This window comes from Mchenga conophoros, linkage group LG23 (assembly GCF_057382185.1).
Source record: "Mchenga conophoros isolate Kocher_MC1m ecotype Shallow Benthic linkage group LG23, M_conophoros_male_GT1.1, whole genome shotgun sequence".
Classification (NCBI taxonomy): Eukaryota; Metazoa; Chordata; class Actinopteri; order Cichliformes; family Cichlidae; genus Mchenga; species Mchenga conophoros.
This window is the reverse complement of record NC_140547.1, coordinates 2,997,620-3,020,418: the sequence shown is the minus strand read 5'-3', so window position 1 is coordinate 3,020,418 and position 22,799 is coordinate 2,997,620. Positions and strand designations below refer to the sequence as shown.

At 42.1% G+C, this 22,799-nt stretch overlaps 1 protein-coding gene across 2 annotated transcripts; it reads right to left on the bottom strand.

Annotated features, from left to right (window-relative positions):
- Window positions 1-19,633: 19,633 nt before the first annotated feature.
- On the bottom strand, window positions 19,634-22,485 carry LOC146546376 (transmembrane protein 275-like). 2 transcript variants are annotated; one of them, XM_085264947.1, is made up of 2 exons: window positions 22,405-22,485; window positions 19,634-22,035 (listed from the first exon to the last, which is right to left on the bottom strand). In XM_085264947.1, exon 2 carries the CDS (start codon window positions 21,992-21,994, stop codon window positions 21,425-21,427), a length of 570 nt encoding a protein of 189 aa, XP_085121073.1. In that variant the 5' UTR covers window positions 21,995-22,035; window positions 22,405-22,485; the 3' UTR covers window positions 19,634-21,424. The 2 variants fall into 2 exon arrangements, with proteins under 2 accessions (XP_085121073.1, XP_085121074.1); XM_085264948.1 differs by having other exon boundaries at window positions 19,634-22,016; window positions 22,405-22,455.
- Between the last annotated feature and the right edge of the window lie 314 nt (window positions 22,486-22,799).

Below are 22,799 nucleotides of genomic sequence, written 5' to 3'. Positions count from 1 at the left end.
TAAAACCCCATTTTACTCCTTTCCATTAATAATTCTTGTCCATAGAAAAGGATTTTACTCACTGTCAAGTTTAAACTGCTACTTTTCCTGTATGTAGCGTATTAGGCTAATCATGCAGTAATTCTCATTCCTCTATGCCTGTCAAAAAATGTATATTTAGCTGGGCAGCCAGTTTTGACACAATCAGTTTTTCTTTTTTTTAATCTTTATAGTGGAGGTCCTAGGCAGGCCAAATGATTCACAGATGTTATTGTTTATTTCTGTTGGTCCATTTTTATCTTTTGGGCCTAATGATAAGGGAAACATTTTTGACACATATTATAAAATATTTAAAATTGATGATAAATTATGAAAAACAATAATCATCTTGCACTTGCACACATATATATCTAGTCCCCATAGAGCATTACCAGGATATCAGATTACGTAATTTTATTGAACTTGGGGAATCTATTTGTTTTTAAAATATTCTAAAGGTTTTGTTCAGAATTAATTTTGCTTTTCTTTATTATAACACAGTCCATTTTTCACTTGACCCTAATGATTTGATGTACAGCTTTAAATAACACCTATAGTTCCCATTTGATGTTTAAATCCCGTTCCTGCGGTGGTAACTATTAGTCATGAGGCTCACAGTACCAGACACACTTCCTTCAGTTAAAGTAGTCCTCTACAGTTAATTGAACTCCAAAAACGATATCTCATGGAGTCAGGGTTGGAGAGCAGGATTGCAACAAGCATGGCAGTTTGTTAGTAAGTGTGTGCAAGAACACGTCAATTTTATTTATTTATTTTTTAAACTGTGCATACTTTGTGTGTATAACTTCGGCATTAGAAGCAGCGGGGCACGGGATGAGCTTCCCAGGTGACCCAGAAGACTGCAGCAAGTGTGTCAGTGTCAGTTTGATTAACTCTAATACCAGGGCTTTTGGCACATGTGGTCAGGTTAATGAAACTCAGTGAGAAGGCACTTTCTCCTGGTTCCCTCCCTGCCAGGAAGCTGTGGGTGACGGGATGAGGTTCAGTAGCTCACCCCGTTTCTCCCTCAGCAGCCCCCCTCTCCACCAACGGGGCGGTCCGATACCCTCTTTAGGTGCCAGAGCTGTTGAGATGTATGACTCTTCAGCTGTACATCCTACCTTCTTCATCATATCCTGCTGATTTTCAATAACCCCTTCAATTTATACTCCACTGATGAGATCATCTGTTTGGTTCTGTTTGCTATGGGGAAATATCAAATATAAAGGGACATTTTAAAAAGAAGACTACTTTTTTCTCCGTTTTTAATGGTTTTATCCACATTAACTAGAGAGAAAACTTGATTTTAGAGATGTACATGTGGATTACTCGAATCCTGAAAACTTCCTGCTTCAGAAATTATACCAGTAAAATATTTTTCAAACACACACTCGTTTAAGGTTTTCTTGGGGTTGCAGAGGTTATCATGACAACTATTCTCCAAAACTGCAAAGTGTTTTCCTTGCTCTCTCTTTCTTCAGTGACAGAGAAGTAGGGCACACCGGAGAATAAGCAACACAATTGGAAGGTATCCTGTCGCTTTAAGAGGGGGACCCATCTAATCTCTCCCTATCCACTCAGGCCCTGGATTTATAAATTTCCTGCAATCTCGATACTCAAAGCTGTCTTGATTTTGAGAGTGTGTGTGTGTGTGTGTCTCCTTGTGAGAGAGGAAGTTTAGGACTGGCAAGAGGTACTATTGGGGGGTTGTGGTTTGTTTGTGCTGTCCTTTAGAAAAAGAGCTTACGGGTTCAGCAGAAGAAACGCGGGGAGCTAATGTGAAGATTTAGGACTTTCTCCGAGGCTTGGCCTCTTCTAAGCTGTGTTTGCTTGAGCCGTTTGTGGGGTCCTGCTCACACTAAACCCAGATTAATATTCCCCCCATATCCAACCAGCCCAGACACCGGCTCCCGGCCTCCCTGTCCCCCCCCCCCTTCCCTGCCTTTTCTGGCCGTGATCGTCTCCCTTCGCTAATCCAAGTCCGCTGCCTCTCATCTTCCTCTTTATCTCGTCTAAGTAAGCACCTTTCTCACGGCTTCCTTCCACGAGGGGGAAGCAGCAGGAGGAGCATAAATATGTTTTTTTCCCTATCACTCCTCATTGCTCACTGACCTCTCTAGAGGTGTGATTATCAGAGTGACTGCTAAGCCCTGAGATTGCTTTTAGTCAGGTTCACCAGGGGAAAGTAAGGCTGGCTTTAATGGCTCTGCATTGGTTTACATGCAACCCAAAAAACACAGAAAGCATTCTACTTATTGTATCAGGCAATTATTCTCAACACTTATGAAACAATTTACCCAAATAAAAAATAAATTTATATCCCAACTCCCCTAAATTCTACCTTTGTTTTATTCATGTGGCATCCGCACATTTACCCTTCTGCAAATGCCTCATGCAAAAATGTTGAGCGTTACGGCTATTTTCCAAAGCTAAATGCTGTTTTGTATCAAGTGTGGACCAATTTATAACTGATATTTTGCACAAAAACAGCATGTTAGTGACACTTTGCTAGTGGTTTCCAAGACTCTTCTTCTCCTCACTTTTTTATTTTTGTTTCTTTCCTTCTTCTTGTTCCCTTTCTCGCATCTGGATAAAGATTGAGGGAAGAATAACAAACACATTTTGAGCCGAGGAAAAAGGAGATGAATTTGGCGTGCTAAACAGGCAGGCTAAACCCATTACCTAAGTGTTCTTTATCTTCCCCTATGCTTTTGTTGTTTAATCAGCTTTGTATCTCTCTAAATCCTGGATTGAGATAACAAACAAATGGATGAGCTCAATGTGCAGAGTAAGAAAGCCTTTTTGCTGGCACCTTTCAGCATCAGAGACTATCCCGGTACTGCACAGTGGTCAGAAAGAAAAAAGAAGAAAGAAAAAAAACTTTGTTACATTCTTTGATTTTTGAACCGGGCCAATGTCAAGTTGTCCATAAAATTATCTTCTGTGCAGCCTTCTTGATGTTTGGGAATAGCCTTCGGAAGAGGGGGAATGGGGAAGTAAATCTCAAGCTCCCAGATTTGCAATCTTCAGCCACAATTTGTGTCTCCTTCTTCTACATAAGAAAAGACGGATTCTAGATTATCTCTGGCAGTCAAAGCCCGGGAGAGTCAAAGACTCTTTGAATACAGATGGCCATTTGCTGCCAATATGGTTGCATTTGTTGTTATAAGAGTGATCTGTGGGTCTCTGTGAATATGGTTTGTATCTGTTTCCCTCATTTTATGTTGACCACATATGGTTAAAGGTGATAGTAAACTTAAAACAAATGAAAGTGATTCTTCTTCATTTTTAGGATCATTTGTCTTTGATTAACACGTTAACAGGTTTTTTGTGTTTATTATATTCTGTTCTTTTGTAATTTGTATTTAGTTAATTCCCTTTCGCTCTCTTTAGTTACATCAAGCCAGTCATGTCTCAGTGTTTGTTAAAGTTGTTTGTCTTGTGTTGATGCTTCCTGTCTGATTTTGATAGTCCCTCATATTGTGTGTGTGATGTTCTGCTTTAATAATAATAATGGCTTGCATTTATATAGCGCTTTTCGGGGCCCTCAAAGCTGTACAATTCCACTATTCATTCACTCTCACACACTGGTGGAGGCAGCTACAGTTGTGGCCACAGCTGCCCTGGGGCAGACTGACAGAAGCGAGGCTGCCATATCGCGCCATCGGCCCCTCTGACCACCACCAGTAGGCAACCGGTGAAGTATCTTGCCCAAGGACACAACGACCGAGACTGTCCGAGCCGGGGCTCGAACCAGCAACCTTCCGGTTACAAGACGAACAGCCAACTCTTTGAGCCGTGATCGCCCCACATTGCTTCCCTTGATTCATTAGTAGATTCTGTTCAGCTGTGTACCCCAGGTGTTTCCACTCTTCAGTTTTCCTCATATATCCTCTCGTGCTTTGTGCTGCATCTTTCCTCTATAGTGTCTAGTTCCAAATTCCTGGTTCATGTCTTTCCAGTCCAGAGTTTTATATTTTAGTTCTTGTGAATTCCAGCAATAAAACAGTTTTTTGAGTTCACATTTTGTCTCCAGATTCCTGCATCAGCGCTAAACAGCAAAACAACTACGAGTTACTCTTGAAGTTTGATCTGGAATAGTCGCCTTTGATAACCTGTCCTCAATGTGGAAGAAAAAAGAAAACCTTTATGTAACAGTAAATGTTTATGTCTTATATGTCTCAACTAAGATGTGATTTAGGCTATGTCCACACGTACCCGGGTATTTTTGAAAATGCCAATTTTTCTATGCGTTTGCACCTTTCGTCCACACGTAAAACGGCGTTTTCGGTCACTGAAAACGGAGATTTCTAAAAACGCCTGCCAGGGTGGATATTTTCGAAAACTCCATTTTTGCATTTACGTGTGGACGAGAAAAACGCAGAAAACGCAGAAAACGCAGAAAACGCAGCGTCAAAGGTGTGCGCCTTTTTTGACGTCACACTGTGCGCCACGTTATTGTTTCGGTGAAATGAATTTCTACAATACTGTTACTGTTAATTCTACTCTCTGCAGTGTTTAAATGCTTACATATACACACAGTTACTGTCCCTCCACACATACGACTCGGTTCTGCTTCTATGCCCCGGCTTTGTTTACTTTTTCCCACCGAGGCTTCCAGACTTCTGATTGGCCAGCATTTCTGCACGGTTAGGAATATATCGCCACCTGTTGCTTTGGCATGTTCATAGCAGCGTTTTCCTTCATTTCTGCGTTTACGTGTGGACGGGATTATTTTTTAAAACGAAAACGGAAAATCTCCGTTTTCAAAAATACCCGTGTACGTGTGGACGTAGCCTTACTTTTTTCATTCATAATTTATTATCATTATCATTGGATTCACCTAACAAAGTGAGTTCCTAGTTCAGTTCTGGGAGGGGACACAAAGCCCTTTGGGGGTACATCAGGAAGGGCATCCAAAAAAAACCCAAAACTGCCAAATCAAACATTTGGCACTGCCCCCTGCAGGGACCCCTTGAAATGACAATGTGGCCGTTAAATATTACAGTGAATGCAACATTCTGAGGTTTTGGTTGATATCTGAATTATTCTCACCGTGGATTCTGTTCCTCGTGCACCGTCATGGTAATGCCAACAAAGTGATGTTGCAGAAAGAAAATGCAAATGTGCTTAACTCACATTTTCATTTGACTCTTGACCCTTAAAACGCAATGTGTTTTTGCAGATCAATTCAGCAACCACCAAGACCCACAAGCAATACTGCATTACTTGTTTCGAGAGCTCGGAAGTTCCTCAGAGTGACACCCAAACTCATCTTTGAAAGAAAAAGAAAACATGCACAGAAACAATTCTGTTCAGACCAGTGAAAGTGATGATCAGAGTGGGTGCAGGCGACCTCAATGTGCATCTCACAGTTGAATTCCCCCAGGGTAGAGGGGCTCATCGCCCTGTCTTGTTCCCCCCATCAGCTACACACAGACACACACACGGACACACACATGCACAGAGTCTTGGCATTCTGAGGGAAATAGCCCTCATTTATTATTGCCACACTCCCTCGACTCGGCCCCTCGGTTCAGCGGGTGCGCCGCCAAAGCACGTCTTCCACCGCCAATGTCACACAATTACCTCTTAACTGCTCAAACAAATAGAGCGACCCAGAGAGTGACATCAAATCAAAACTGTCACAGGTGATTGAGTCTAGTCATCAAGGCAGCCGCCCGCTACCTGTCAGGAGAGTGTGGGAATGAAAGGGAAAGGGAGAGAAGAGGCGGAATGTGATAGCTGCCTTATAATAGACCCCTAATAATGTATAAACACCCCCTCTCTCGCTCTCTCTCTCTCTTTTTTTTTGCTGTACTCATATTAAAGTTGGGAACAGAGTGCACGATGCCCTCCTTTTCAGCCTCTTGGGACTCAGGATGGAGAGAAATGGTGGTGAATGGAGTAATGATAGGGAAAATGATAGAGGGGAGATTGAAATTTCCATCCGCTCTGAACCATGCCAGCTCTGCTCCTGAAAAGACATTGGCTGCTAATGGGGTTAGATCACACGCATGAGAGTTTGAGGGCTGAGTGATGTTAGCTCTTGATGCTCAAGACGCAGATAAAAATAAATAAATAAAATAAAATAAAAGTAAAACTCCCTTTAGATTTGGTCATTGGGTGAGTAGCCAGACCACAGATTCAGCCAAACTCTTTGGGTTTCACTCTGCACAGGAAATCACAGGTGGATCCAGAAAACAACCAGGTGCAAAGGACACAGACAGGCAAATGATACAGGAGGGGAAAAACAACAAACTAAAGAGCATGAGCAAAGGGTTGAGCAAGAGCAAGCCAAGGGGACATTAGCTATATGATGATGTTGTCAATGCCTAATGTAAATTCGAGAATGACACAGTCAACAGACATGGTTGGCTGCTCACTGCAGCAACGCGTCGGGGCTGTGACACTGACAAATGGAATATTTCACCGGACTTAATCAGAGGAAATGGGGTTTGGTCTGCAGGTGACACAAGTCCCGCTCCAGTGCTTACAAAAAGGAAACTGATTTCTTGCTTTGAGACACCCATCATTTCTGTATATTTCTGTCTTTCTCTTACTGTTTTCCTGTCATTCCAAGAGATGCTTTACCATGTGTGCGCAATATAAGTACTTTTAATGAATGATGAAACCGTACAAACGAGCTCAAGCAAGAGTATAATAGACATAGAGTGTGCAGTTCTGTTGACTGTTAATAGCACTGCAACAAAAGTAGGAAAGAAAAATAAGCTTAGAGGCTGTAGTCCAACAACACCATGCGTACAGGTATTGCTGCATGTTTACTATATTCAGGTTAACATGCAAACTATTGATTTTTATTGATTTTTATGCTGATTTTTTCCCTTTTTTCCGTGTGAGCTTACCTGCGATAACTTCTGGACACTTGTAGATCATTAGGACTAGAGTGTTCTTAACAGAAACAGCAACATTTTATGGTTACCTTGTCCTCAGCGCTCCGTGTGTCTGTGGCCTAGACACAGCTGAAGCCTGATTACAGCGTCTGGGCACCGAGCAGCCTCAATAGCCTGGAAAGGTGCTAACCGCTAGGCTAACTAGCAACAAGATGCCTTCCCTCTCCACAGATGACTACCACAGCCTCCTGCAGAAGATTGCAGTACTGGAGACAAAAATTCATCGCTTAGAAGTAAACGTGGAGGTAAATGGACTGTGTGGAAATGAAACAACCTTGCCTTTGATTCAAAACAATGGCGATGAGCAAGCTAGTACACAGCTAAGGAGCACAGATAACATGACCAAGAAAGTAGACTCTGTGCATTATTATAAATCCTCAAGTGATAATCCCCCCTTAGACTGTCTTGGTGCAAAACCAAGACATAAATCATGTCTCCTGGAAGGGGGAGGACGTATCACAGGCAGGGCACAGCGAGCTGAAATCTCTGAAACCGACTGGCCTTCACTTCCTACGAGACAGAGAAGCTCTTCTACCCCTGTATACGGGAGGAAACAGGACTGGACAACCGTGAATAGGAAGATTAACAACAAACCTCCAAAACAACTGAATGTGAAACTGCAGAACAGATTTGCTCCACTATCAAAGGACCCTGGATCTATATCGGACAACCATCCATCTAAAAGCAGCGAAATAAGGTCTGAAAATCTGTTGAAAAGTGAAAGGCCACAGGGAAAGCTAAAGGCTAGGCCTGAAACTGTACTAAACTGGTTCAAAACATACGTAGAAAACAGGAAATACTTTGTATCAATAGGTAACTTCACATCTGAGCAGACAAGTATCACATGTGGAGTTCCCCAAGGTTCCATCTTGGGACCCCTTCTGTTTAACATCTACATGCTCCCACTGGCACAGATTATAAACAACAACAAAATAAACTATCACAGCTATGCAGATGACACACAAATATATATCACAATGTCACCAGGAGACCGAGGCCCTGTACAGGCTCTTGGTAAATGCATTGAGGAAATCAATGACTGGTTGTGCCACAATTTTCTCCAGCTAAACAAAAACAAAACTGAGGTAATAGTCTTTGGCGCCAAAGAAAAACGATTACAGGTCACCAGAGAACTTCAATCTATACATCTAAAAACCACAAACCAGGCGAGAAATTTGGGTGTAGTGATGGATGCAGACCTAAACTTAGAAAAACACATTAAGACAATAACAAAGTCAGCTTACTATCACCTCAAGAATATATCAAGGATAAAAGATCTGATGTCTCAACAGGACCTGGAAAAACTAGTCCATGCATTCATCTTTAGTAGGCTTGATTACTGTAACAGCATCTTTACAGGTCTACCTAAAAAATCAGTCAGACAACTACAGCTCATTCAGAACTCTGCTGCTCGAGTCCTCACTAAGACCAAAAAAGTGGACCACATCAGTCCAGCTCTGAGGTCCTTACACTGGCTGCCTGTCCGTCAGAGGATAGACTTTAAAGTTCTGATGCTGGTCTATAAACCTCTGAATGGTTTAGGACCAAAATACATCAATGACCTCCTGACCCAGTATGAACCTTCCAGATCCCTCAGGTCATCTGGATCCGGTCTTTTATCAGTTCCCAGAATCAGAACCAGACACGGAGAAGCTGCATTCAGCTTTTATGCTCCTTATATCTGGAACAAACTCCCAGAAAGCCTCAGATCAGCTGAAACACTCAGTTTATTTAAATCCAGGTTGAAGACTCACCTGTTCTCAGCTGCATTTGAATAAAGCACCAAATCCACACTTTAAGCTTAAATTTCAAAACTTACATTTAACTACTGATTTTATCTACTGTTCTGATTTTATCTGTTTTGATTTTATATACTGTTGTTTGTTTGTTTGTTTGTTAATTAGTTAGTTAGTTTATTTGCTTGTTTTAATCAATTTTAAATCATGCTTTTTATTTGTTCTTGTTTCTAATGTCTCTGTAAAGCACTTTGAATCACCTTGTTGTTGAATTGTGCTATACAAATAAACTTGCCTTGCCTTGCCTTGCCTTGCCTTACACCTCTTCAATTGCTTATCAGTGCAAAACTCCTGATAATCAGCCAGTCACATGGAAGCAACTCAATGCATTTAGAGACATAGACAAGGTCAAGACGACCTGCTGGAGCTCAAACCTAGAATCAGAATGGGAAAGAGAGGTGTGACATGCGTGTGAACGTGGCATAGCTGTTGGTGTCAAATGGGCTGGTCTGAGTATTTCAGAAACTGCTGATCTACTGGGATTTACCTGCACAACCATCTCCAGGGTTTACATAGAGAAAATATCAAATGAACAGCAGTTTTCTGGGTGAAAATGCCTTGTTGATGCCAGAGGTCAAATAAAAATGGACAGACTGGGTCAATCTGATAGGAACAGTAACTCATGTAACCATTCTTTACAACCAAGGAAGAGCGTCTCTGAATGAAACCTTGAAGCAGATGGGCTACAAGAGCAGAAGACCACCAGCTAAGAACAAGAAACTGAGGCCACAATTAAAATGATCTACTAGAAGATTTTTTATAAGTGCCTCATCTGACAAGTAGAATTTAGTAAAAACAACATGAAAGCATAAACCCATCCTGTTCCTGTATCCATTGTTCAGGCTGCTGCTGATGGTGTGGCTATATTCTTTGATAAACCTGAGTATTTTTGCTGACATCCCTCTGTTACACACTAATGACTTCTTCCAGCATAATACACCATGTCTTGTGATGGAACAACAGATTCACGTTATAGATGCACAGCTGACAAATCTGCAGCAACTGCGTGATGCTATCATGTCACCATGGACCAAAATCTCTGAGGAATGTTTCCAGCAACTTGTTGACTTTATGCCATAAAAACGAATACTAGGAAAGTGTAATTAATTAAATAAGTTTAAATAAGACATGAAAACGACTGCCTAGATACCATTCATTGATTTACAAATTCAACCTAAAACCTCAGTTTTTAGCATTATGGTTTTTGTCATCTTGTGAAATGTGAAGTGAGTTTATTTTGGGAAGATTGGTCATCAGCAAATTCTGTCAAGTTTGGTTATTAAGTTGTATCAACAGACTGTAGGGGCACATCATAGAGATACGGAGCATATACCTGAGCATTGTTGATAAGTAACATACGAATAAAATATTCAAATTTCACTCATCAAAGCTGGATCACAGATTCTTGGATGGTCTATTAATAAAGTGAAATACAAAGCAAATCATATTATATATCATATTTAGGAATGTTGAAGCCTAGCACACTCAAAGTGAGAAATTAGTACTGTAAACGTATTTCTGCTAAAGTTGGGCGTTTAGCACAGATGTCTATGAGCATTAGTGTTGTGTGTAACAGAGTTGGGCATTACTGAAATCAAATTACATTTTTCAGTTATGTGGTATACAATGATGTCATAACTTGAATTACAAAGGTTCTTTGGTTATCGGCATGTCAGGTTTCTAAAACGGGAAAGAAACGTCAAATAAACATGTTTTTCTGCTTCTTGTGCACTCACGCTAGAATCAACTGATTTCATCCAGGACAGAAATAACTGCATAATAATGCTAAAGCAACTCAAGGTTTTTGCAAGCATCTTCTCAGACAGAATGCTAATGCTAAGCTAGCCAAGAATCCAGCGGGATAATTTAAAGCTGAGCGCTTGCCTCAGCAGGCAGACCCTGAACACCGGTTTGAATCTTTGCTATGTGTTCTCTGCATTGTGTTCATACCTAAAAACTAAAAGAAAGATCTCATGTGTGTCCTCATTAGGAGAGGGATTTGTGTTGGTGCGTGGACTGTAGCTTCTAGGTTTATATTGTTAACTGATAATCATGTGACTGTGCGTTTCAGGTCATTTGTTACAGAGTAACAAGACAGTAATGAAATGAGTATTTTAATTCATTATTTTCTCCTTAGCTTGCAATTATGTAACAATTATGTAACATTCTAAATTGCTTTCAAGAAGAGTAATACATTGTTTTCTTGAGTAACAACCCCAGCACTGATGGGCATACACCTCAATAGCCTCAAGTGGCCATTTGAGAAAACGCAGCTTCTGGCATTTCTGGAATAATTGTAATTTTGCAGCTCTACTTGAATTAGACAGCTGCAGGTGCTAAATATTAAGTCAGGGGATTACCAAAGTCATTATCTTTGGTCCTCCATAACGTCCACACAAAACCTTCAGAGAAAACAGTTGAAATGTCTTAAAGCTGCTGAGATACTCCAGTCTGCCCCAAAGACGCAGCATCCTAAAGCCATGCTAAACACTTGTGGCTTGAACAGTTGTGGCTACACAACATAGTACAATAACATTGTGTTCTGACATATTGTGTTTTGCTTCTGTCACTGTGCCGCAGGTTACCACAGAGTTGCATAGGAGCAGTGATTGATTTCCCTGCTTAGAAAGTGGGGAGAGTAGACAGCACACGGCTGCTGCACAAGTAAGAGAGCAACGTGAGGGCAAACAACAATGGGTGAGGAGAAGAAGAAGAAACAATAAAGAGAAGTTGTTGTTTTTTTAACTTCCTGCAGGTGACTTTGCTGTCTGAACAAGAACAGCACAAAGTTAGCATCAGAATTCATGCCATGCGAGACTCTTGCTCACAATTAGCCTTATATAAAATTGCCACCCAGGAAGCAACAAAAAAAGCTGACATCCATCTCCTAACGCCTTTGTTTCCAGGACGCAGCATGGCAGTGCCACCAGAAGCTGCATGTGGCTATGAGACTGGTGATTTGGTGCCTCAAGTCCAGTAGTCCCATGTAGCGTATGAATCACAGCAAGGGGCGGCTGCCCTGTCACAGCAGCTACAGATCAATGATAATTACCACCTTGACATGAGTACGCTTATTACTGAACAGGATCAGGGACAGGGGCCCGAGTTGTGGTGGCCGTAGGGCCCAATCGATAGTCCCGGAATAATGGCTCTCTGGGGCCCTAGATTGGACTTTGCCACTAAACAAGCCATTACAGCTGCACGCATGACAGCTTAGGTCTAGATATGCGTCCTAACTCTCCTTCTCCTGAAGGCTTCTCTCTCAGAGCTCGCCTCACTATGGCTCCCACATGCCTCAGTACTCAATCTTGTCATGGACTGTTATGGGCAGGCGAGACACATGCCTCTGGCTTTGAGACGTGTTAACCAGAAGTGAGTGATTATGGGAAGCATGCTGCTACAACACAATGTGCTCCTGTGCAACACACCAGAGAAAGGGGCCTTGCAGTGTGACCTGATGATTGCCACTGAGTACCGAGATCAAACACAGCTGCACCTGAGTGTGTCTACATGTGCATACCAACACACACGCACAAACAAAATACACAAGCAAACACATCAGTGGGTATAAGCGATGCTGATCCGTCTATGGCAGCCCTCATCTTCTTTTCTCTTTGATTTTTACCATTTCCCTCCTCCAGATCCCTTGTTTTTTTTCCCTCTCCTTTTTTAATCCGGTCATACCTGTAATCGGGCTCTGCGACAGGAAACTTCAGAGAATCAATTAGTCCTCGCCTCATCCGGGAGCCAAGACGATTCCTCTCGACTTGAGCCGCAAACTCCTTCTATCAGGAGTCATTCTGCCTGCCTAACACCCAGACTCCTCTCTCCTGAGCCCGGATAGGTTTGACTCTAAGCCTCTAAAACGTTGACAACCCAAAGCGCCTTTCTCTCGACAAGCCCTAACCGCCTGCCTCACCCCGGCCCCTTCTCCTCTTTCTAACCGTCATTGCTACTAAATAAAGAAGGATTTGGGGTTTTTTTCTCCACAGCAGAACTGTGATAATAGTGCTGCGTTATGGTGCTTCATCCACAATTTAATAAACAGTCCCTTTTACAAAAACATCCCAACTACATTTTATGCTAGAGTTTGATAAGACTGGAGAAGCCGGTGACTCCGGGCCTTCCTTTATGCTTTCAAAGTTAGCCACTAAAGAGGCAGTGTTGTTTGACGGTGTTGTTTTTAAAATGCCGCCACATGGCATAAAGGAAAATGCAAACCTGGGACTCTGCCGGCTACAGCGGGCCCTTGAGTGGAGTATGGAACAAACAGAACACTGAGGGGTCAGATTTAATACCCCCGCCCCTGCCTTTTGTATTCAGATTAAAGACTAAGGAGGATTTGCAGGAGCCTAGAGTCTCTTGTTTAAAGACTGTGTTCTCCACTTAACCTGCAATTTACCTGTCACTTAAACCAGCAGCAGCAATCATCCACACCTCTGGAAGTGAAAGGAGCTGTTGTTTTTCTCTTGGTTTTTTTCACAGCTCTGCAGAAAGGCTTTGTGCTCACTAAAAGTGGCATAATGAATCCTCTGACAGATGCTGATTAAAGGAGCAGCGGCATTTTGTGAAAGATAGGTAATGCTTTGGAAATCAACACAAATGAGATTGCCGCTTGCACACACATAACGCACACGCACACACCTCTACTTCTAATAAACCAGAAATCACTTCTTCACCAGCTGGACTGTTCTGATGAGGTTGACTTCACTGTGTACTCTCTGGAGTGCCATGAAAGAGATGCCTGCAGGACACGACGCAGAAACACACTGGGAAGCCTTTTGACTTGATTTGTATTGCCAAGCTTTCTCATCTGCTCTAGTGAAAAATCCTGCCATGGAAACCTGACCTTCTTTTTCCCTCCATAACCCTCTCACAGAGGCCAAGCATGATTCATCTCCCCCAGACCAAGTCCGGGAAAGAATGAAACTGCCGTCATCTTTCTACCCCACCTCATCCATTTCATCCTCTCCTGTGAGTTGTGTTGCCCTCCGCTGGACGGCCATAATGCCCTTCTAAATCTTCCTCCTGAACAGAACTAGCAAGTTCCACAGCAGCACTAAAGTGGACCATTCGTTTTCACAGCACGGCCAAAAGGAGTAATGGGAGTGATGTTGAGACATTATCAGTCACTCACGGCTGCCAAAGCTCTGTGAGTCACTTCTGCCCCCTTTTTTTTCAAACTACCGTGTGCAGATGCCCACCGAACTGCCTCGCTCTTGATGGAGCTTTACACAAGTCTTTGATACGTCCCTTAATCTCCACTAAACTATCCCACTGGTTTTAACACCCTTACGCATTAGCCTATGTCTTATAACTTAAGAGTTTATCGTTATGCACTAAATTTAGACGCCCTTACTTAAGACTCAAGGCAGCTTGGAAGCTGTGTGCGTACAGCGTGCAAAATTATAAACCTCCTGACTTAACAAAGAAACTTAACAAAGAAAATGGAAAATGTTCATTGTTTTCGAAATCACTACCTTCTGTAATTGAGCCATAACAGATTTGGAAAATCATCTTGATGCTGGAGATGATTTTCCACTGGGTCTGTAAAGACATTTAAAGGAAATTTAAAGGAAAGTAAATCTCTCTTAGTAAGCCCGAAGGGAAGGGCAAGCCCGAAAACAAAAGCCACTCGTCTAGTGAAACCTTCTTCCTGATTTCCTTGTGTTAAAGAGGCTCACCATGTGGTGCAATTTATTTTTAGAACATTTCCCGTCCTGCTCTTTCCTTTTCCTCATTCCATTCCCTCTTTCTCGAAGAAGTCAGTTTTCTCCGGTGCCCGTGAGAGTTGCCTTCGTTATTTGGTGGGAACCCACCTGTCCGCCTACACATCAAACCCATCCCCGGTGGGCTTCTGTGTTAAATTCCGAAGTTAAAACCCATTACCGAGCTATCAGCCCACTCGTAATGCTGTCTAACGACCTCATTTCCCTAAGTGTCGGCCCTGTCACTCAGCAGAGACCCTGTCAGCATGGCCTCCCGTGTCCGAGGGTCCCGGCTGCTCTCGGGGCATCACCGCCACTGCCGCTGCACGCACCTCAACTCGGCCCATCCTCATCAAAAACAGGATAGAGCGCTCAATCTCTAAAAATATGTCAAGGCAAAGTGACTGGGGACACAGGGGGTAAGAGACTTTGGAATGAAAGTGCTGGGTATTTCATTTACCATATCCACTCTATTAGTCGGAGCGGCACAGTCAATCAGAGCCCCATTTTGATTCGAAGGGAGTCAGGGGAGTGAATTGGGACACGGCAAAATGGCTGACGGTCACGGCGTGGCCATTCCTGCTCAGCCGAAATCAGTTTTAGGAATTGGTGTGTATAAAATGGATTATTACCATATGGATCCAACACATCGCTGCCCGTCCTTGTTAACTCAGGAGGACGCAATGAGCAGGCGCAGTGAGCACAGTGATGAGAGGGGGGTGAGGCTGAGGCTGAGAGGGTCGAAGCCGTAGGTGTAAGTGTGCGTCCGTGTGTGCGTGTGATTGTGCTGTCTGCTCAGTCTCCTCTCCAGGTCTCCTGGAGTTCCTTTCTACGAAATGATTTGGTAAGTATGGAACGGGGCCCCTAGGCCACACAGGCTCTGCCCTTCTTTTAGGAGTGGATAATTGACTCCTTTTCCTCCTTATAATTCATTGCTTGCATATGCCAGCTAATACAGCAGCTGAAAACTGCTCTGGCCCTCATCTCCCTCGACACGCACATGCACACGCACATCGCTGCCCAGAGGAATGAGCGACGGTGGAGACACTGAGCATAAAAAATGGGGATGACAAATGGGAGCACTTCTAGATCTATGAATGAATTATGTCTTCTAAATACCTTGAGCAGAGGCAACTGTCAGCCATCATCTATACTAATCTGGGACAAAATATGACCAGCTCCACATTGAAAACGGAAAGAGCAGAGCTGCTAGAGAATGAGGCGAGAAATGAACGTGCAATCAGGCCATTAAAATGTGGTGTCTGATTCAGCTTTGGTGGACATTTGCACATTTATCATGAGATGGAAATATCCCCCCTCCCCTTTGTCATTTTAATGCAGTCCCTTCCATTCAAATAGATTAGGATTATGCCAACAGGACAGAGATATCATTTGTTTTACAATAGCAGAGTCAGCACTCACACCAGTCATTAGGAATTAGAAGAAGGCAGCCGCTGTTTGGAGGGACAGTGCGCAAACTGAAAAGAAGGATAAAATTAATGGCACTTCATCTTCAGAGGTGGGATATATTAAACACCCCGTTTCCCCCAACAACAGAAGTGGGATGGAAAGACAAATGGCTTATGCAAGATGGAGGAGGAAACTATTTATGAGCTGTAACAAGTTCAGTGTGTATGAGACACACTGGGTCACTCACCTGGTAATGATTATGTTCACAGAAGGATGCAAAGACACGGTAACCTTGCTATTGTTCTAGCTTCCTGTTATCTGGGAATGTAGTGTATTACCTGTGGGAAATGCATTTTTACAGGCAGCAGCTCTGAGACAACCTGGACGTGGTTCAGAGCCACAGGAGGATCACAGGAGGCCCAAGGACGATGCAGTACAGCCACCAACAGGAAAGCACAGATAGAGGCCGTGGTGCATTCGTGGTCCACACACTGTGAATGTGAGAAAAAATAATAATAACAGTGACCACCCATCTGGTGTAATGAAAAGTCCGTTATGTTACTACCATGATAACAATATTCTATATTGATTAAAGAAAAAAATCAGCAGTTGGATAGAGTATTTAATTAAAAATAAAGCCTATCGCTTTTTATTTATTGGTTCTTAAAGGTTTTTTTTTTTTGCTTGATCATTTTCTTTATTTCACATTAAGCACGTGTGAATTAGCAGATTATGCCGTTATGCTTTTAAAATCCAAGCTCTCAAACATGTTTTGTACTGAATTACTTTGTTCCACACAAAGAGGCACAAGAAAAAGATGCAAAAAGAAATCTATGAAAAATGCGGATGAAGGCGTTAAATGTAAACATTTGACTTCTGCTATAAAATAATTTCACTGTTAGACTGTTAGATTCAAAGTAAGCGGAGAGAAACTCTGTGGGGATGATACTGACTTTAAATTTTAAATTTTCTGCAAAGGTGCAGTTTAAAACTTCTGCAACATGGACCTGTGCAGTTTTACATTTGTTTTTTTATTCATACTTGCCCATTACGTTAATATTAGAACGAGACTGTCTTAATTCTGCGGTATTCATTTTGCTAGGTTGGGGACACTTTAATTATGTTCTTCTGGGGTACAAACTAAAAAAGCGTCAAATTCTTACACTTTTTAGAGTTAAATTTTACTTATTACTAATTAAATGTCCTTCACCACCACATTAATCCGAATGACCACCCACCCCTCCAAAAACAGAAGAAGAAGAAGAAAAAAGAAAGGTTAGTGTACCTTGGATGATTATCGCGCTCAGAAACACGGTGAGAACGACGATACTGCCCTCTAGTGTCCTAAAAGAGCATTGCATCCTATACAGGCCAAGAAAGGAAATAAATACTTTTTCTCAGTTATCTGATTTGGGGATATTCATATTAGCGTTTTTGTTTTTCTTTGTTTTTTATGGTGATAATCTGAACACTGAATTTAATACATAATCCACCCACCTGCACAAATCATCAGACTGTCGCAAGGCTAACACATATAACCGTTCGCACTCACACCAGTGCGCATTTTAGAATTACCAGTTACCCTTACCCAACTGATTTCGACTGCAATAAGCTAGCACAAGAGGAAACGTGCAAACACCACACAGAAAGGCCCGGATGGTGGAGTCGAACGAGGACAACATGATCAGACTGAGTCAGTCACAGACTTGGATGGGAGAGCGCGAGGTAATAATTATTCATTATAATTATTAATTACTGCAAGACTCACCAGTGACACACTACACACTACACACACACATTTCAATGCACACTTAAAGCTATGTTTACATATTGGGTCAGTGAACGGCGCATAGTGACACTCACCCTGCAAAGGCATCTTGCAAGATTTCTGGAAACCCACAGAACCAACTTTGTGTGTGTTTCAAATATAAAACATCTTGGCTTACATAATATAAAGAACTGTCCGACAGTCCTTTAGTTATCTAGGTGTTTGTTATGCCATCTGTAGACTTATACATACAAAATGCAATAAAAGGAAAGTCCCATCACTTGTTTAGTATATAGCAAAGAATTATTTGGAGAAGCTTTATACAGACTTAATACTTACCGATGAGTCAAAAGATTCAGGGTCTGGGCACAGTAGTACTGCAATGTTCGTCCCATGACTTGGAGTAACTACTAAGAAGAGAATAGCAGATAATTTATCACTACACGCAGTACAGCTGCTGGCCATAATGTTAGGTTTAGATTGGATATACGTAATTATTGCATCTGCATTACTGCATTTATCAGCGCTGATGGGTACTCGATGTTCGATATAAAAATATGAGGGCATATTTAAGTGGAAATAAACACTCTTTCAACCGTAAAAAATGTATTACCAAGAAGCATTGTTACAAAAATCGCTCAGACTTTCATAAGTTTTGTCCCATGTTTATAAAGCAGTGATATACGGTACTGCTTTTCATCCACAGGGTGGAGTCATGAGATCAGATATATCTCCCGGCTGAGCCGAACTCTTTTTAAGCTGATTTTAACTTTGAATCAAGCAACGAACATTCAGTTTGAACCATTGCTCAAATTAAACAAACTTGCTGCTCTTTAGGTTCATTGTATCCACTTTGTCTAGACTCTGCTTGTATCTCTGTGTCCAGAGATAAAAACTGTCAGACATCAATTTAATGTGGTGAAAGATGATGAGACGATTACTCACTTTTATTTGGATTTTATTATTTAATATGCTAGCCGTGGTAGGTTTTTTGGGTAGGGAAATACTTTACAGCAATGTTCCTGCAGCAGTGTGTTGATGTGTAGAAAATATATGAAAATAAATATTAAAGTGTTTAATGTTTGAATTAAAGAAGAAAAAGTAAATGTCAAGATGTTCTGTGCTTGTGTGGAGGAGGAGAGACATGAGATCATTTTCTGTGAAAAAGTGAAAAAAGACATCATCATCAACAGAAAGTATCACGAGTAAAATTAAAATACATCTGTTGGCTGATATATTGCTTTATAGGGCATTACACTGTTATTAATGATGATGCATCATTACAGTGCATAAGTAATATTCTGGTGAAAACAATTAAAAGGTTTACTTCAGTGGCTGACAGACCCCAAACTGTCATTCTTGACTTTTATGATTAGGTTTTACAGGTAGCTGCAAACCTTTTATAGCTTTGCAAAGACAGTTAATTTACAAATAATATATCACCATCAGATCAACTAGAATAGATTAAAGCTACTTTATAGGTTATTGAGTTTGCGTTACTCTTAAAGTTTAGAGTTGTGGCACGATTGCTCCATTTTTTCTAACAAAATTAATTGTATGCTTTTATGAATAAAACTCATTTTGTTTCTGCTTTACTTGATTTTCTCTCAAACGTCCCCGTTTGTGTTAGACAGGAGTGGGTGCTCCTTGAGATGATCTTGACCTGTGTCCAGTACAGACAATAAATAATTCCTATTCCTGGAGGCTTCTGTGGGAATACTTCCACTATTATGATCCCAGTGACAACACAGGTCAGAGAAAATTTCCAGTCATTGCTTAGCCTCAGAGCGTCCTTCGTGTTCCAGCATGCCTCAGGAAGTTGTCTGCCATTTACTGCACACTGCGCTCTGGCTCGGGGCTTAGAAATGCCTCGATCCTGAACAGAGAGAATAAAACCAGAGCACCAAACTGGAAATGCACACTCCTGCAAGCCTTTCTAATAACAACAAAAAGGAAATATAAAGAGAAACTCCACATTTACGGTAAAAAGAAGCAGCTGCAAGAGAGTAGTTCAATTCAATTACATTTTATTTATATAGGACAAATTCACAAAAACACTTGCCTTAAGGTGCTTTATGCAAGTTACAAACTACAGTATTCGATAGAAAACAACAATCAGACAACCAACTATGATCCAGCACTTGGCAACAGGGATGGGCAACTGGTTATACACAATGGGAGTAAGACCTGGTACACAGGAGGCTTATCTGGTGGTGGTTAGGGTTAGAGATGCTAAGTATTTTGTTGAAGTGACCAGGATGGACAAGATTAGAAATGAGTATATCAGAGGGACAGCGGTTTGGAGACGAACGTAGAGAGGTGAGGCTGAGATGCTAGGCTGGGATGGAGGCAGATGACCTGCTATAGCTATTCCTAAAGCGGCCAGTCAAAAGAAGAAAATGATATCTATGGATAAAAGTTCAGATGTGCCTTGGAATGGTGATTTGTTCAGGGTTTAGCGCACCTCTCATCCATGATAGTGGGGTTAGGATCAAGTCTGCATGAATGGATGGAAGTATTTTTTTTAGATAAAAATTGCTCAGTTACATTAACCTTTGCTGAGTTAAACCCAGCCCTGCGCTAAATTAATCCCGCTGTGCCATTCTTCAGAGCAGCATGACCTCATTACTAGTTGAGCTGAGGTTGCCAAGACATGTCACCTTCTTTACAGAAACGAGTCATTGAATAACTACAGACACCCACACAGCCTGCCTGTATCCACTCAAAAAACACTGCAATAACAGTGGGCGTTGGCCACCGTGTTATCTTTTCCGTGGTTTGATTGTGTGAGGGGAACACGCTGTGTTTGAGGACAGCTGATGTAAAACGATGAGTAAACAGGGCTTTCGCATTTGCCAGCAGCTGTTGGGTCAGACGCCAAATGATGGGCAACGTAGCCGTTTGTACAGTCCCTGCTGGGGTTACTCAGATAACAAATGACTTATCATCACAGCCTGTGCATCTTCTCATTTAGCCTGACAGTTCCAGTGGCTTTGTTTCTGTGTATTCTTCACAAAGGGGGTCAGTAGAAGTATTATTATTATAATTTGCTCAAGATAGCATCCTTAATAGTTTTAGTGAGCTGTCTGAATAGATAACTCTTAACTTGAACAGAAGTATATAGTGTATCTATATTTATAAAATATACAGCATGTATTAGCACCTGTAGTAATCATGCACGACAACACAAGTAGAGAAATTCACAAAACACTCCTGAATCTATTTTAGCACAGCTCAAGGTTACACCATCACTCAAAGCAGCTGGTGCAGGAAATAAGAAGAAGAAAGAAAAGTTATGTTGAAGTGTGTAGAAAAGCTGTGACTGCATTCACCCGGCTTTTATAACTGCACTGATCCTCCTTCACAAAGGTGGCAAACACTAACCAAAATCAATCCATAGGAAACGAATACACAATGAATACACAATCACTAGATGTGTTCTACAACAAGAACTACATAACACAGGCACTTGGATTACGGTATCATCTCCTTCCCTGTTTCATTTCCTGGAAAGATAATGTACATCCTGGGACAGGGCAGTAAAAGTACAACTTCCTGAAACACACGGAATAATTATCAGGGAGTTTGCACAATACATTTACGCTCACAGGCTGAGTCTGCAGGCCTTTTCGCTCTTGTATCATATTACCACGCCATCATTCTAGTTACTTAAGTCATGTGTTATTTGAGTTTACCAACTTTGGCATGAATAAAGTACGACTTAGCTTATAACTTATAGTAGCAATTAATCCTTGCAGTCACGCCAGACAGTGTAAACAGAACAAAGTCCACGCTATGTAGTGATCTGATCTATGTGGAAGTGCTCTCCCGGGAGTCAGAGCTCAGAGTGGGTTTATCTCCAGTAACACCAGTGCCACAGGTCTCTGTGTGCTGCTCAGTGGCTTCATCCTGACAGGAAGGCAGGGCAGTGGCTTCCCCTTGGATGGAGCTGGATTTGTGAGATGAGCTAGGGGAGTTGGTGGGGCTGAGCTGGACAGCTGTCGTGTCCTGAAGCGTGTGCTCGCTCGTCTCCATCTCAAAAGCAACTGCCCCCATCCTCATCAGCGCCCATTTCTCACCTCCTTTGGCCTTATGGGCAGTGTGGGCTTGAGGTCTCCTGCTGATGACACAGCAGGCTGTAAAGAAAGCCAGCGCTATGAGTAAAAGAAGAGGCCCAATGAAGATGGGAGGATTGCTTGTAGGGATAAAGGTACCAAACGCAAAAGCTCCCACCAGGGTGATGTTGATGCCAGCCAGCATGATGCACAGCCCACAGGCGCAGCACAGGGCTGGAGAGGGCATGCTCTGGTGCCTCGGAGCATGCTGCTCGGGGGTCTTCTTGGGAGCAGATGAACTGGAGTTTTTTTCAGGTAGCACCATGTCTCAGGAGAGCTCAGAGAAGCTGTTGATCAGACAAATGGCTGAAAATAGATCATTTGATCTCTTTAGAAAGAGAGGCTGAAAAGTAACATGACACATTTTAGAAGCAGTGCAAATGTTTTAAAGACTTTTCATTCTTCTGATTTTGAACTCTGGCAACTTTTTTTTCTTCCAAAGTAATTTCTTAGCTGTTAAAAAACTGTGAGCATTCCCGTCTAATGAGACTTTAAACCTCAACAACATTAAAGCGCGAATACAATTCATCGAAGGCAACAACGCTGATAATGCCAAGTGAGAATCTGCAAATATAAAAACAGTCTTGTTCTCTCGCCGATGGTCCACAGACACACACACAAACCTGAAAGCAACACTTGCTGCAAAATTTCTCTGCACCATTCTGTGTCGCTTACCTTACATCGGACACATGACTCTGGCCGTTTGGGCGCTTTGTCCGTGTGTCATGTTGCACAGGAGCGGCGGGTGTGATCTGCTCCTCCTGCAGGTGAGCAGCGGAGTGATCTGCAGCTGATGCACTGCTGAATATCGGCCACTGGCTGCGCTGTGGAGCTGCTTCAAACAAACAGCCCAATCACAGCCATCACCCTCTGAAGTGCTTAAGCTTCTAACGTGTCACATTAAAGGTGCTCTCGGGAAAAGTGGAAACACACACACCACTGCACTCCTACATCTATCTGATGTTTATTTCCTTAAATCTAATGATGGGAAAAGTTTGTGAAACCTGGGTTATTAAAGTGCAAAAAAGAAAAAAGGCTCGAGACTATGGCCTCGCTCCTCTTTCTCCTTT

Excerpts from the sequence above, each read along its gene's own strand:
- LOC146546376 (XM_085264947.1), bottom strand. The coding sequence starts at position 21,994 with ATGGTGCTACCTGAAAAAAACTCCAGTTCATCTGCTCCCAAGAAGACC.